This window comes from Odontesthes bonariensis, chromosome 16 (assembly GCF_027942865.1).
Source record: "Odontesthes bonariensis isolate fOdoBon6 chromosome 16, fOdoBon6.hap1, whole genome shotgun sequence".
Lineage (NCBI taxonomy): Eukaryota > Metazoa > Chordata > Actinopteri > Atheriniformes > Atherinopsidae > Odontesthes > Odontesthes bonariensis.
In genome coordinates, this window is record NC_134521.1 from 10,774,774 (window position 1) to 10,787,514 (window position 12,741).

Sequence of the window (12,741 nt, forward strand, 5' to 3'; positions counted from 1 at the left end):
CGGTACGAGATACCGTTATCGATCGGGGAGTCTGCAGGAAGTCCTGGAGTCAAGCTAAGGTTCTGACTGCCACACAGAGGAGAGGCGTATCGTGCACGAAGCAAACCGCAAACATCAGAAACACGGCTGCATTTTTTATGAGGAATCAAAAAAAATAAATATTTCATCCAGGTGTGTAATATAAATTCAATTATGCATTTGTTCTTTGATTTACTCTCCTTTGAGGTGGTTTGAATGCAAGACTGATGAGCCGACAGCAGCAGGGCTTCAAACCACACCAGCCAACTCCCTTATCCAGAAGAACAGCAAGTCCAACCAAAGGAATAAAACAAATGCTTGTGGCCGGCTTTACCCAATCAGACAGCGTCATCCATGGTCACCCTGTTTGGCAGGGAAATAACCACAAACCCAGAGACAAAACAGATTCTCATCGATGACAATCGCAACTTTTAAGAGAAAGTTTATGACAAACCTTTGGCTCAGAGGATTTCTAGTTTTCCAATTTTCGTGGCCAGAGGGAGAAAACATGCAAACATATCTGCTTCGAATGTCCCGAAGCGTTTCGAGCCTAAAAAGCTATTAGATAACCTGCCAGTTTCTCTTTCTCAACACTTTTTGTCCCCAAAAAGCATGGCTGTGGAAAAATACTATTCTCAGCTGAATATCTCTGGCCAAAATAAACATCATAATAAAGCTCAACGCCGTTTACTTCATTTGCATGGTTGGGATTCTTTGAACTCCACCCCCCTCCACCCCCCGAAAAAAACAAAAACCCTCGTCTATTTTTAGCTCTTCGCTTTGCACTTTTAATGCTTGAAAGACAGAATTGTCTGGGTTTCAAAATTTAGCATTCAGTTGCCTAGCAACAGCGGTCTCCGAAGGCTTGTCAGCTGAAGCCGGATCACACCGTCTCCATCTTGTTAAGCAGCTGAGAGATAAAAAAAAAAAGAGAGAAAGAGAGTCTGAGGCTGGACGTTACTGTGCAATCCTCAAGATAATATCCCCAAAGACCCGGGGTAGGCTTTTTAATCACAGCACAGATTACACAACCGCTGTCAGGCGGCCCGCTGAGGGAAGAGGGAGGCGACCCGAGGCTGGAGCCGTGCTCGCTGCTGAGTCTAACACTACCTGTCCAGCCTTTTGTTCGCCTCCTGCTCCCCAGTGTTTTGCACCAATGAAGTATCTGCCCGCACCAGGCTTGTGTCTTTGTTAGAGATAATGATGGAGGTCTGTTTGCAACCAGGAACTCAATAAAAGGTTAAGTGTGTTATCAGGTAGCAGAATACAAATGGCTGCACAGAGCAAATTGAGCACTCGCAGAGAGACACTCCGACAGAAGCACAGCTCGTGTCATATCAGAGTGTCACTGTGGAGCAGTGAAGTGGTGAGATGAGTTGTTCCTGATGGCCATGCACACCTCAAATACAAGCTTTTTGTTTTTAATGATGTTGCAAAAAGGTTATTTGTGATGTGGCTGGAACCCTATTTCTGCTAAAAAACTGAAACAAAGTTAAATCTACAATATGATGAAAAGAGGCGACTCACAACGTGTGCAGGCTACAATATTCTGATCAAACCATTTGCATCTGAACTCAGGAAGGGGATCAATAAGATTTTATAAACGCCAGAGCCGTTATGGATGCTGCTTATCACTAAACTTTAGTGTCTCTGTAAAACTCATACAGATAACGTGTAGAAAGTAAACCGATTAGCACAAACATGCAGTTTGACAAAGCAATATCATTTCAGCCCCTTATCTCACACTTCATTTTATACTGGATTACAGAAGACTATGCAACCTGAAGAATGAGTCCTCCACTGTTGATTAAGGGTGCAAAACCTGGCACCAAAGCATGGTGCTGAGGTTATCTTTGGTTAGAGATTATGTGTAAACTGATACTGCACATGCGTTAAGCATCATATACAGTACATGGCACTCCTGAAAGTGAATCTCATGTTGTATTAAAGGAGCTTTCACGTGTTACTAGTGAAATAATCAGTTTTCCCCCTTTGTTTAATGAAATGTAGCCATGCTTTGGACTGCTTCGTCCATCCTTTCTTACAGCTGCACAGAGACACGTGCACGATGTTGTTGACCTACAATCAGTGCACAGTGATAAGAGATCGATAAGCATAGAATTCCAATGCTTCCCAAATCCCATCTCTAATCTCAACACGAGACAAGTAGAATAAAGGTTAAAGCACCAAAGTCCCCACCGAGGGGAATGCCTTCCTACTCCTGCTACTCATCCACATCACTATGATGCAACACGTTTAAATAATGCTGGTTGTTTGAGACAACTAAAACAAAGGAAGAGCATTTTAGACCAATCAGAGTACTTTCTGGGGGGGGGGGGGGGGGGGGGGGGGCTGGGGGCTGGGGGCTGAACAGAGCAGATGATGGGAGATACTGCAGCAATGTACAAAAGAAGGAGAAAAAAAGTTGATAAAACATGAAATTACATAAACCTCTTCAGCAACACCGACCCGATGAAACAACGATGCCATAAATACGCATAAAATGGGCTCTTTAAAGCGCCGGGGAGGCTTCACGCTCCCTGATTTTGTATATTTTGTAAATGTGCGTACACACCTGCATGCAGATGACGTCATCGAAGAAGAAAGTTTCACTCAAATTCATCACGACGCAGCTCGACTTTGTACACCGAGTAAACATTTCTCAGGTTGCACATCCTCTGTAGGCGGCGGTTTTTAGTTGGAGTGTGATCCGAGCAATCCGAGCATGGTTTACTATTAGCATAACTCAATTTGCATACATCTCCGTAAAGACTGTGCCTGACATTTTGTTGCCGGGCTTCGACAATAATTGCGTAATTTGCATATTTTGCTGCATTGTGACAGACAGGCTTATATTAGCACAGCTGTAGTGTAAATGCAAATAATATGAAGACACGGTTATTTTCTGTTAGTACAGCCAAAGATTTCTCATTGTGCTGCCGTATCATTTTACCTGCTCTGCAGTGTTTCCCCCTGCACAACAATACAGAGATCTCCTCTTCGATCTAAATCTTTCATAATAAAACTGTCAGCTCTGATGAATGCAGCTCATATCAGCCAGCAGCCCTAATCAGCCTGGGAGCCACAGAAACAGAGGTCTGGTTAAGGCTGCATGTCTCAGTAATGGCTTCCCGAGCAGAAGTTTGAGTCCACCCTAATTATTCAGCAAGCACCAGAAATTTAGGAAGCCAAAGTAAAGTAACCGAGCATCCGTTAAAATCAGATCACCTCAGAAAATCTCATCTGGCAGCCTCCTCTGACGCGCTTCATCTGTGTCCCGGAATATCTCGGCGCACACAGACTGCACACAAATGCAACGTCTGGTCCGCGTGACCTTTCAGTTCACCTGCAGGGGAGATGCAGAGATGTCTGCTCCACTGGCTCCATGTATTAACACACAACAGAAAAATCACGTCACCGAACCTTCGACTCCAGGTTCATTTTCAAAATTCAAAGCGGTCGAAAGAATTTTTGCGCACAGATTTTATGGTCAAGATGGCGACTTGTGATTCCAAAACTGTGAGAAAGAAGTGAAGACGCCTCTCCGAAGAGGTTCTACTAGGCTGTGGTTGTTTTCTTTGGTCCTGACACACCAAACCGGCAGAGTGGAAAGGTCCCACTGCTGCGTCTGGGCAGAAACAGGTCGCACTTGAGCACACCGCAGGGTTCGAGGCCTCAAGCATTAAAAAAATAACAGTTATCGAACGCATGAACACAGACAATAGACAGAGTGATCGCTTTCACTGACAGGCCCACATGTGTACATAAAAAAATAGGGATGCACCGATACCGATACTGGTATTGGGTATCGGGCTGATACTATTCTAATATACTCGTAGTCGTTAAAGTTAACAGAGCATGAACCGATACCAATTTATGGCATGAAGACCGCAAGCAGAGGGGGGCTTGTCATTTTTGTTGTATTTTTTTTTAGATTGGCAGCTCAGGGAGATGTCGAGCTAATCAGGAACAGTGTGGTTAGGCTAGTGAAACCGAAACCTGTCTTCCAATTCATTGCATTTTTTTTGTGGTGGAAGTATCGGCAAGTAATCAGATCCAAGTATCGTATCATATCGGTTTGAACAAAAGTGGTATTGCTGCATCCCTATAAAAAAACATCAGGCTGACAGACGTTCACCAAACTCTGGAGAGGTTTTCTTCATCCGGACAAGTCTTCCAGCCCGAGTCAGTGACAGAATGATGCCGCCACCACCGTGTTTTAACTGTAGTGATGGTCTCCATGAGGCCATTTGAGCCTGATGCTTCCTGGTGATGGATTACTGTAGGATGGTTGTCCATCCGTCAGGTTCTCTCAACTAGAGAACTCTGACTGGTTACCTGTAAGATCAGGGGCCTTAACACTAAACCCTTCAGGTATCCTCTCAAAGATCTGAGCCTGGACACAGTCCTGTCAGAGGAATCTTAGCCTCATGAACTGGTTTGCACTGGCATGCATCATCAAATGTGAGACGTTATGTTGACAGGTATGTGGCCTCTTAATCATGGCCAGTGAATTCCATGAAGCAAATGTTTACTGCAGTTGAGGACTGATTTCTCTCTGGTTGTATTAGCTCGACTAAGCAGCTTTGTTACATCAACGTGTTGAGATGTTTCGATCCGCCAGGAGCTGCAAACCATGGAGAAGTTGTAAAATCACATATTCTTGTTTAGTTAGTTTTATTGGCTTTGAGAATACGTACAATATTCATGCCAGTGTCAATATATCTGAAGAAAAACAGTTAATTGATGATAGTGTATGATCCATGATGTCTTCTGAAGCCTGCAGGTGTGTCCTGGGGGACCAGAAGGCATCTATCCAGGGAAAGGAGTGACTCACCTGCCCGAGGCTCATCCAGGCTCTGGTTGTCTGACTTCTCCTGCATCAACCTGCGCGTCCATCGCAGCAGCTCACCATTCACGCCTGGCTGAAGCCCGGAGGACTCTGCGTCTGTTAAAAACAACGGCAGTCATTTCGGATCAAAGCCAGGCCAACACAGACTCTGCGAGGTAAAAAAACTACGGTATTTTTCAGTATTTACCACAGAAACCTTGGTCACTTTTTATTTAATTAGTCAATAAATTGATTAATTGAACATCTTTGAGCTAAACAACTGAACAGAAGAGAATTCATAAGCCTCAGTTGTGAGAATTTTGTGATTTTTCTCCAGTTATGTTCAAAGAAAGGAACTTTAAAACTAGAAGTCTGTAATAAAACGCCCATCATAATGTTTTAAATCCTAAAATAATCTAATATTTATGTCATACTGACCAGCTTCAACAGAATCAGCTTCATAAGATGGACTCAGCAGTTGGTTTGGATCTTTTCTCTCTATTTTCTTATTTAATTTTTTGTAAAAGGCTAAAATGATTAACACACTCGGTCATTCTCATGTGACTCTGAGCCTCTGACTAGCACACATTCAGCAGAGAAACGATCTATGAAGGATTGAAGCATGCAGTAACCAGTGTTCCTGGTTATCCCGAGCCTTCAACAGTGAAATGTCAACAGCTCGTATTTTTCTCTTCCTTCTTAAATACTTAATCCGCGAGTAGGTTTGACTTTTTGCAGCTTTTCGAGGGCGACAGCTGAGGAACTCCCATCAGGTATATCTGTCTCATCAACTCTATTATAAGAAAAGAAAACATATCCCTCTCCCCCCACCCACAGAGATCTTTCCACCGGGGACCATAAAGACAGTGAGCCATTTATCCCACTCTCTGTACACGTTGTAGCATCAATATGAGGCAGCTCGGTGCCTGTGTCTGATGCATTTGGTGATTGCTGCAGATTCTCTTTGTACCTCACAGCTCAATGAGCCCATTTCAGGAGGGGGCAGCGGTCGTGCCTGAGAAGAGCCACGAGGGCTTTCATGTTGAGGCATCAAGAGGCGCTCCACTCGTATGAAATTCAAATGGGTTTTTTCCTGCCGCAGATGGCTCTGCAGCATTTTCACACTTCTAACTGGGACGAGTCACCTAAACAAACATGTTGTCTCCGAGTCTATGAAGAATGTGGATGTTTGTTTGTTTTCTAGATTCTGATTTCATGAACTCGAGACAATCTGAACTCAGTGTGGAGAGCTGACAGCGACTTTATGAACAGACTTTTATGGACCGGACATTTGATAATCGTACCAAACATTTGGCTAAAAACAAACATCCTTTTCATATCACTTTAGTTCATTTAAAACTGATTAATAAGGGGATTTTTTGCTATTTTAAGACATCCCACAGGGAACTTGTGGTATGAAATAATTCATTTTAAACAACTGATATATTGTATATTCCTTCATGTGAAACTATCATGAAAAGCAGCCTTCATACTAAGAGAATGTCCAGCAGGAAAATGATGCATCACAGAATAACACACCTCAAAAGCGCAAACAGCGTTTATTGTGTGATTGTGTTAAAGACAGATTAAAGGAGTTCAGGTGATAGATGTGTCATGGAAAACTCCTTCACGTCTTAGATTGTTAGGTTTGATTGTGCTGCTGTTGCTAACAGGGTTTCCCTCAAGGGACTTGTTGTTAAGCGCCTCTCATCTTGTGACCACTTCACTTATTAGATTACATTCTCTATATGGCTTTCTAGGCCAAATATCCCATTTGTCTCATTTATTTCCCTAATTGCCACAACAACAACAACAAAAAAAAGGTACAACTAAAAACGGAGGGAGAAGCTTGCCTGGGGATTGAAACATTTGGACAACTGCTCCAACTCCTCAAAGCACAAAGCAACACTGTGTTCACTCTGACTTTTGCCTTTGAAGTGTAACTTTGGTGATTTATAGTGTTGCATCTAACGGGATTGTTAGAGGATTTGGTGGAGTAGATAAGACTGAAGCCCTAGAATGTAAATACAGGGAAGAGGTTATGGAACAATCAGTGATAAAGCCTGAAAAATGGCGTTTGTATGGAAATAAGTTAATCCTGATGGCAGATTCCTGAACATACAGACGAAAACTGCAGTAATAACAGGATTCATCCGTTAGCTGTGCAAACTGGGAGGAATCCTCCAGCTGAAGCTGGCAGACTAAGACACTGTTGTGCAGTTAATTGATTTATTTCGCAGTAAAGAAGTCAGAAATCCAGGGAATATGCTTTATCTAAATAAATGCCGAACCTCGGTTAAACGGTGGGACCGCTGCAAACCTTTAAACAGCACCGTTCAACCTCGTTTTATCTTTTATTTGCAAAACATTTGGACATGACATTTAACAGGACAAGACAAAGAAACAGTTACAAACACAGCAAGTGTTAACGGTAGTTTTTTCATTTGATTTCTGCAGGACTTTAAAGAACAAGCTGTAATTAAGGATATGAGACTCCAAATAATCATCTGTTATGCCCTGAAAAGACAAACCACTTTTGTCTACTATTTTAGCAAGAAACAAGACATTCGAAGCCGTCAGTCACACATCGACCGGTCAGACCGGCTTCCTCGGGTCTAATCCCAAACAGATCCACTGCAGAAGGGAAAAAAAGAAAGGCTGCAGTGGTTGTAAATGTGTCCGACTGTGAGCATGGCTGCACATAAAACCAGATATTTCTTTATAAGAATAACATTCATATATCAGCCCAGCTCTCCCAGCTTCAGCGCTGCAGCCTCCACTGACGTCCACTGTGACATTTACACTGAACATTCAGTAAGTGTCGAGGCGAAATAAACACACCTTTGATTCCGCCTTAAACTTTGGTTTCATAAATATCAAACTAAAAAGCATGTATTTCCATTTTAAAATAAGCTGATACTGACTGTAGTTTAATACGTTTCTCCCAGTTCTCTCATTATGAAGCGGCTTTTTTGGGAAATGACAACTCTGACTTGAGTTACTTTGTACTTTCTGATACATGCTGACGGAGAGAAAATACAATTTTACCTCCTCTCTGAAGCCACAAAGTGAACCTCCATCAGACTGCATCACTTTACCCGTCTGACATCATGCGACGCCTGCGTTTGTAGAAAAATTATTCAAATTGGTGCAGTTCACTTAAGTGTGCTGAAGACAGAAATGTTTCAAATCTACAAAGAGGAAGTTAATAGTGCCTGTGACATATATTTCTATCGTAGCAGGAGATCAAAACATAACTTGTACACAGTTAGAAATTTTCAGGAACAAATTCTAAGAAACAAAGAATTCTAAAAACAAGACTTTTGTATTTTCTTCCCCGTTGTTAAGGGTCCATGTTGAGTATAGCTGCCACTAAATGCCATCAAACTTCACTTTTATCATTCAAAGGTTTTAGTTGAGATCTGAACTGCAACCCTTTGAATTCCAGATGTACAACCTATAATCGCCTTGTGATCCTCCACAGATGATCACTACGCTGATATTTGGTAGTCTTTTTAGCTTATGAAGGTTCCTAACTGAGATAACTCTTCTGGAAGTAACTGAGTGTAAAGACACAATAAAAGATGTTTGATTTCTCTAAAATACTAAAGAAAGGAGCTCCCATACTTCCTTTGCTATCTCATTTAGCATAAGAAACAATAGATAATCATTTACTAGAGAAAGAACGCACATCCATCCCATAATTTTCTATGGCTGTGACTTTTAAACCAACGCAAAATTAGATTCATCCAGTTGTCCTGACTGGGATTTATCTGCATTAATAGTGTGAGTCTGGGCAGCCTTAGTTATCAGTATCTTTCACTTTTTAGCCCATTTCTGTTTAATTCCGTTAATTACCAACCTTGATAATAATGTGATATCTTATATTTGTGCAGGTTTTATGTAACAATGAGATGAGCTTGCATCAGACGAGGCACCCTAAAGAACTCTTTGTAGGATATTCAATGTGGTTGCAGTGCTGCAGAAACCACATCACAGCTCAGTCTGAGTGTGGTCGGATTCTCATCTTCCTAATCCTTAAGAATTTCTCCTAACACCTTTCCTTAACCCCATGACGTTTTGCATCAAAGTCAAGGAAAAGCGCTTAAAATTCGGCACAGTCAGCTTGAGCAGGACTCCGTCCTCGTTAGCAGGTAATATTCAAATAAAAAGAGTCCATTCTTTAAACCTGATAGACTGATGATGTGCTGCAGGTGGGAGTTCATGAATAAATTCATCTGAAAGCATTGTGACATATTAGATTTGTCCAACCTTGATTTTTTTTTTTTTTTAAGCAAAAGGAGGCTCAGCAGCAAGTCTGCGGTTACTTTGGGAAAATGTGAGACATTTTGGATTCGAGTCAGAAAAGTAGGAACGAATAACACACAACAACACAACCAGGAGGCAGACTTTGTCACGGAGCTATTTGGAACTAAAGTAGGACACACCCTGCTCTACCTGATCAAAGTCTCCGTATGTGAAATCTTCAAAGGTTAACGGCACATAAGGTGTGCTACTTGTACTGGATTACACACAAGAAATCTTAAAAATGCCTCCAACAGCCTAGAGATGGCTCACTGTGCAGCTTGCCGTCTTTTTAAGACTTTCGGTATTATTTTGGCTGTAGCTGTGAAACCTTTTATGCTTGCCTGACACCAGTAAGACAGCAGCTCACATCAGGAAGTGATGTGTCATGACAACATGTTGTCAAGTGTTTGCAACTGGAATTGTCAGTGATACTGTGTTTCGAGAATTTAAACAAGGTTAAATCTATGCTCTGCCTTTGGCTGTTTGAGGCTAACACAGATAGCTGAGAGTGAGCAAGGTGTTCACTAGGTGTTTCATTGACTCTCACTGCTCTTATTGACTATGTTTCCTGCCAGATATCAGACAGGAGGATTAATGAAAAAAACCATTGATAAAGCTGTCGTTCATCACATATTCGGCCCCACATGAAAGAAAAGCAAGCAAGCTGTTGAGCGAGCATTGAGGAGTCATACATTTCCCTGAGTAACGCATCTATAAAGGAGATATAAATAAGTCAAATTCATCAGGAAGACACAGATGTTGCTTTGTGTCTGCTGGAAATATAACTAGGTTACTGTTTGATACATGTATCAGCTTTGACAGCTAAGAAGTTTCCATTTTATTTCCACAGCTGCAGAGCGAGCAAAAGATATTTGGTATTTTTATTTAACATAAAACCAAATGATCCAGTTGCTCATGAAGCTGAATGGATTCTGCATGTGATTGTGTAGAATCTGTGGACGAAGGGACGAGCTTTCTTATTTCCTTCTATCGTCCATCAGTAGCCCAGGTCTGACAAACTGTATCGCTTTGCTTTATTTTCTACTGTTAGCGCAGAGATAATCACGATTCGGCTCCTAACCAGTTACATAAGATCTTTTTAAATTAGCATTTGCTGCCTTTTCTCTCCATACATAAATCTTTTTTGTAATTAATTCAGGGCTTCTTTGTAAGGATGAGGCCCGGACATCTTGGACATGATACTTTGCTTTACTTGAGCAAACTACTTTGTATCTTTGCAGCCGTTTGGCTGACCAAAGGTTGTTTTGCACACTTCTTCATCATATGCGAAGGGTTTAAGTACGTCCTCCTCTCACAAGCAATTTTACTATCAGGGATATCCACATGACTCACTGTTGGACATGGACATCCATAAATGGTGCAGTGTTACTCAGGATGCTACAGTATGTGTAATATTTTCCAAGTATTGGGTGAGTATCCTGCCTGTCACCATTACAAACAGCAGAGCATGAGCTTTGCCCAGCGCTTCCAAGCCGAGCAGCCTCGGGCTCCGTCCCGAAAACCTCTCCAGGTTGATGGCACACTCATAATTTAAAGGTGAAGTATAAATATTAATGACGCCGCTCATTCAAAAGGACACTCTTCCACAAAGGACAGTGCGTAATAGCAGGATGAAGCCCAAATGTAAATCAAACACTCCAAACTGAACAAAAAGTTCACCTTTTAAAATCTTTGCACTGCACGCAGGACGGAGGAGGAAAATGGTGCTGAAGCATCCGCTGAATGTGTGTGTGCGAGACAGTGTGTGACAGCAGCAGCAAAGGTGATGAGAGGATGACGAGCTGGAGGCGGAGGAGGAGAGTGGGTGGGTGGGGTGATGCCTGATTTGACACTGAAGCGTTATTTTCTCCAGTGGGTGTATGTGCCCAAAAGAAAATGCATCGCATCAGACTATTTCCATGTCTACGTGTATTTTTATAGATGCGTTGCACTCAGCGTGTGAAGTTTATTTTACCCCGAGGCACGCGGGAAAAATCGCTCCGTGGGGAAATCAGGATTATGACCATCTGATCTGTGTGTGTCATGTTGGATTATGTTTGGAATTAAATGGCATTCACTGCAAGAAATCATGGCTCTCCAAATTAATTTGTCTTATACTGTAATGTAAATCACATAGTATTTATTTAGTGGTGTAAACATGTTCAACACCCTGAGAAAAACTATAGATATGCAGTTTATTTGAGGATAAAGCAAATATATACCCCAAAAAAATTAGACCTTAATGTGCAGACTCGTATCTCGTATATATCCCCTGAGATGAAGATAATGCCTCACCTACACAGTAACTGTCCTCACTCCCAGTGATTGGATTTGTAGATGCCACGATTTGCACTTGCTTTGTGTGATCAACAATCTGTCACCTCCCTGCAGGGTGAGCAGAGTCAATCATCCCAAGAAGAGGCAGAGGCTGGGAGACGGTTAGCGGGCATGTTAGGAAATGCTGAAATATCCGCCATGAAGCACCATTTGCCACTTTTGGTGGTTTATAAATGGCATTCTGCTGTGAAATAAACCTGATCAACGCAGGTTCAGCTCGCTTTCCAGCCCGAATCAGTCAGTCCCAGATAATAATAGGCAGTTTTAACTCCATCATAAGACATTTTGATGGAGAATGTGGTATGTGCTGCTGTGACATGTGAGCACTTCTAAAGAAGGTGTGGATTCATATGGCTTGTGCCACATACATACAAAGGAGACATGATATTATTTAACTAAATATACTACAGGACTTTAAATGATGCCGCTCTTTGTTTACAGCAATAGTAATACAGTAGTTTAATAAGGGCGTGATTTAGTCATATTCTTATGCTTAGAGTATATTTGTTCATTCACCAGGATAAATATAGGCTATATCTGGCACAAAGTGAGCTCATCTTTTCTCATTCATCAGTGCTAACAGACACTTTCATATAAACCCTAACAACCATGAATGTTCTTAATATCAAAACAAAAAAAATAGATATTTAATTTCCAGTGAAATCGGTTGATTGAGTGCTGGATTGTAGTAATTGTGTACGCGCACGCGGCGCTGTACGTCTATATTAAGGTCTCACCTGGAGTCTGGATGACCTGCGCGAGCCAAATGACGGCGACCAGCCCGACTCCACAGCAGCAGAACCGCTGGAAGGGCCGCCGGTGCCTCGCTGCTGCTCTCATTCCTCAGCCGGCTGCATATCCACGAAAAACATCTGTTGCTCTCTTTCTTGACACTTGTTTCACACTTTGTCCGCAAAGAGCTCCGAACAAACAGCCACCTCCGGGAGCAGCAGCTGCAGCAGCAGGCGACTTCTCTGACAACTTGTGTCAAAAAATCCCCTCAACGACGAGCCCGGTTTTCCCCTCCGGACTCCGAGCAGCAGGCGCCGCCGAGCTGGTAAACCCCTTTAACCGTCCTGGTCGCTCATAGCGCGGAGACGCGTAAAATAGCTTTCTGCGTTCATGTGTGTAGCCTGAATGGTCGACAGCAGATCCCACAGTGAGCTGCAGCAACAGGAGGCGATGTGCTCCGAGCACTGTGTTCCTTCACTCTTGTCTGCTCACACTATCGCTTTCTCTTTGTGGCC

The 12,741-nt window shown here is 42.4% G+C and overlaps 1 protein-coding gene across 1 annotated transcript in view; it reads right to left on the reverse strand.

Annotated features, from left to right (window-relative positions):
* LOC142402231 (sodium/potassium/calcium exchanger 3-like) overlaps positions 1–12,741 on the reverse strand; it is a 29,428-nt gene extending 16,687 nt beyond the window's left edge. Inside the window, exons 1-2 of the mRNA XM_075487807.1 lie at positions 12,232–12,741; positions 4,856–4,966 (exon numbers count right to left, since the gene is read on the reverse strand). Of these exons, the coding sequence (XP_075343922.1) occupies positions 4,856–4,966; positions 12,232–12,334 (214 nt within the window). The 5' untranslated portion in view covers positions 12,335–12,741. The remainder of the gene's footprint in view (positions 1–4,855; positions 4,967–12,231) is intronic.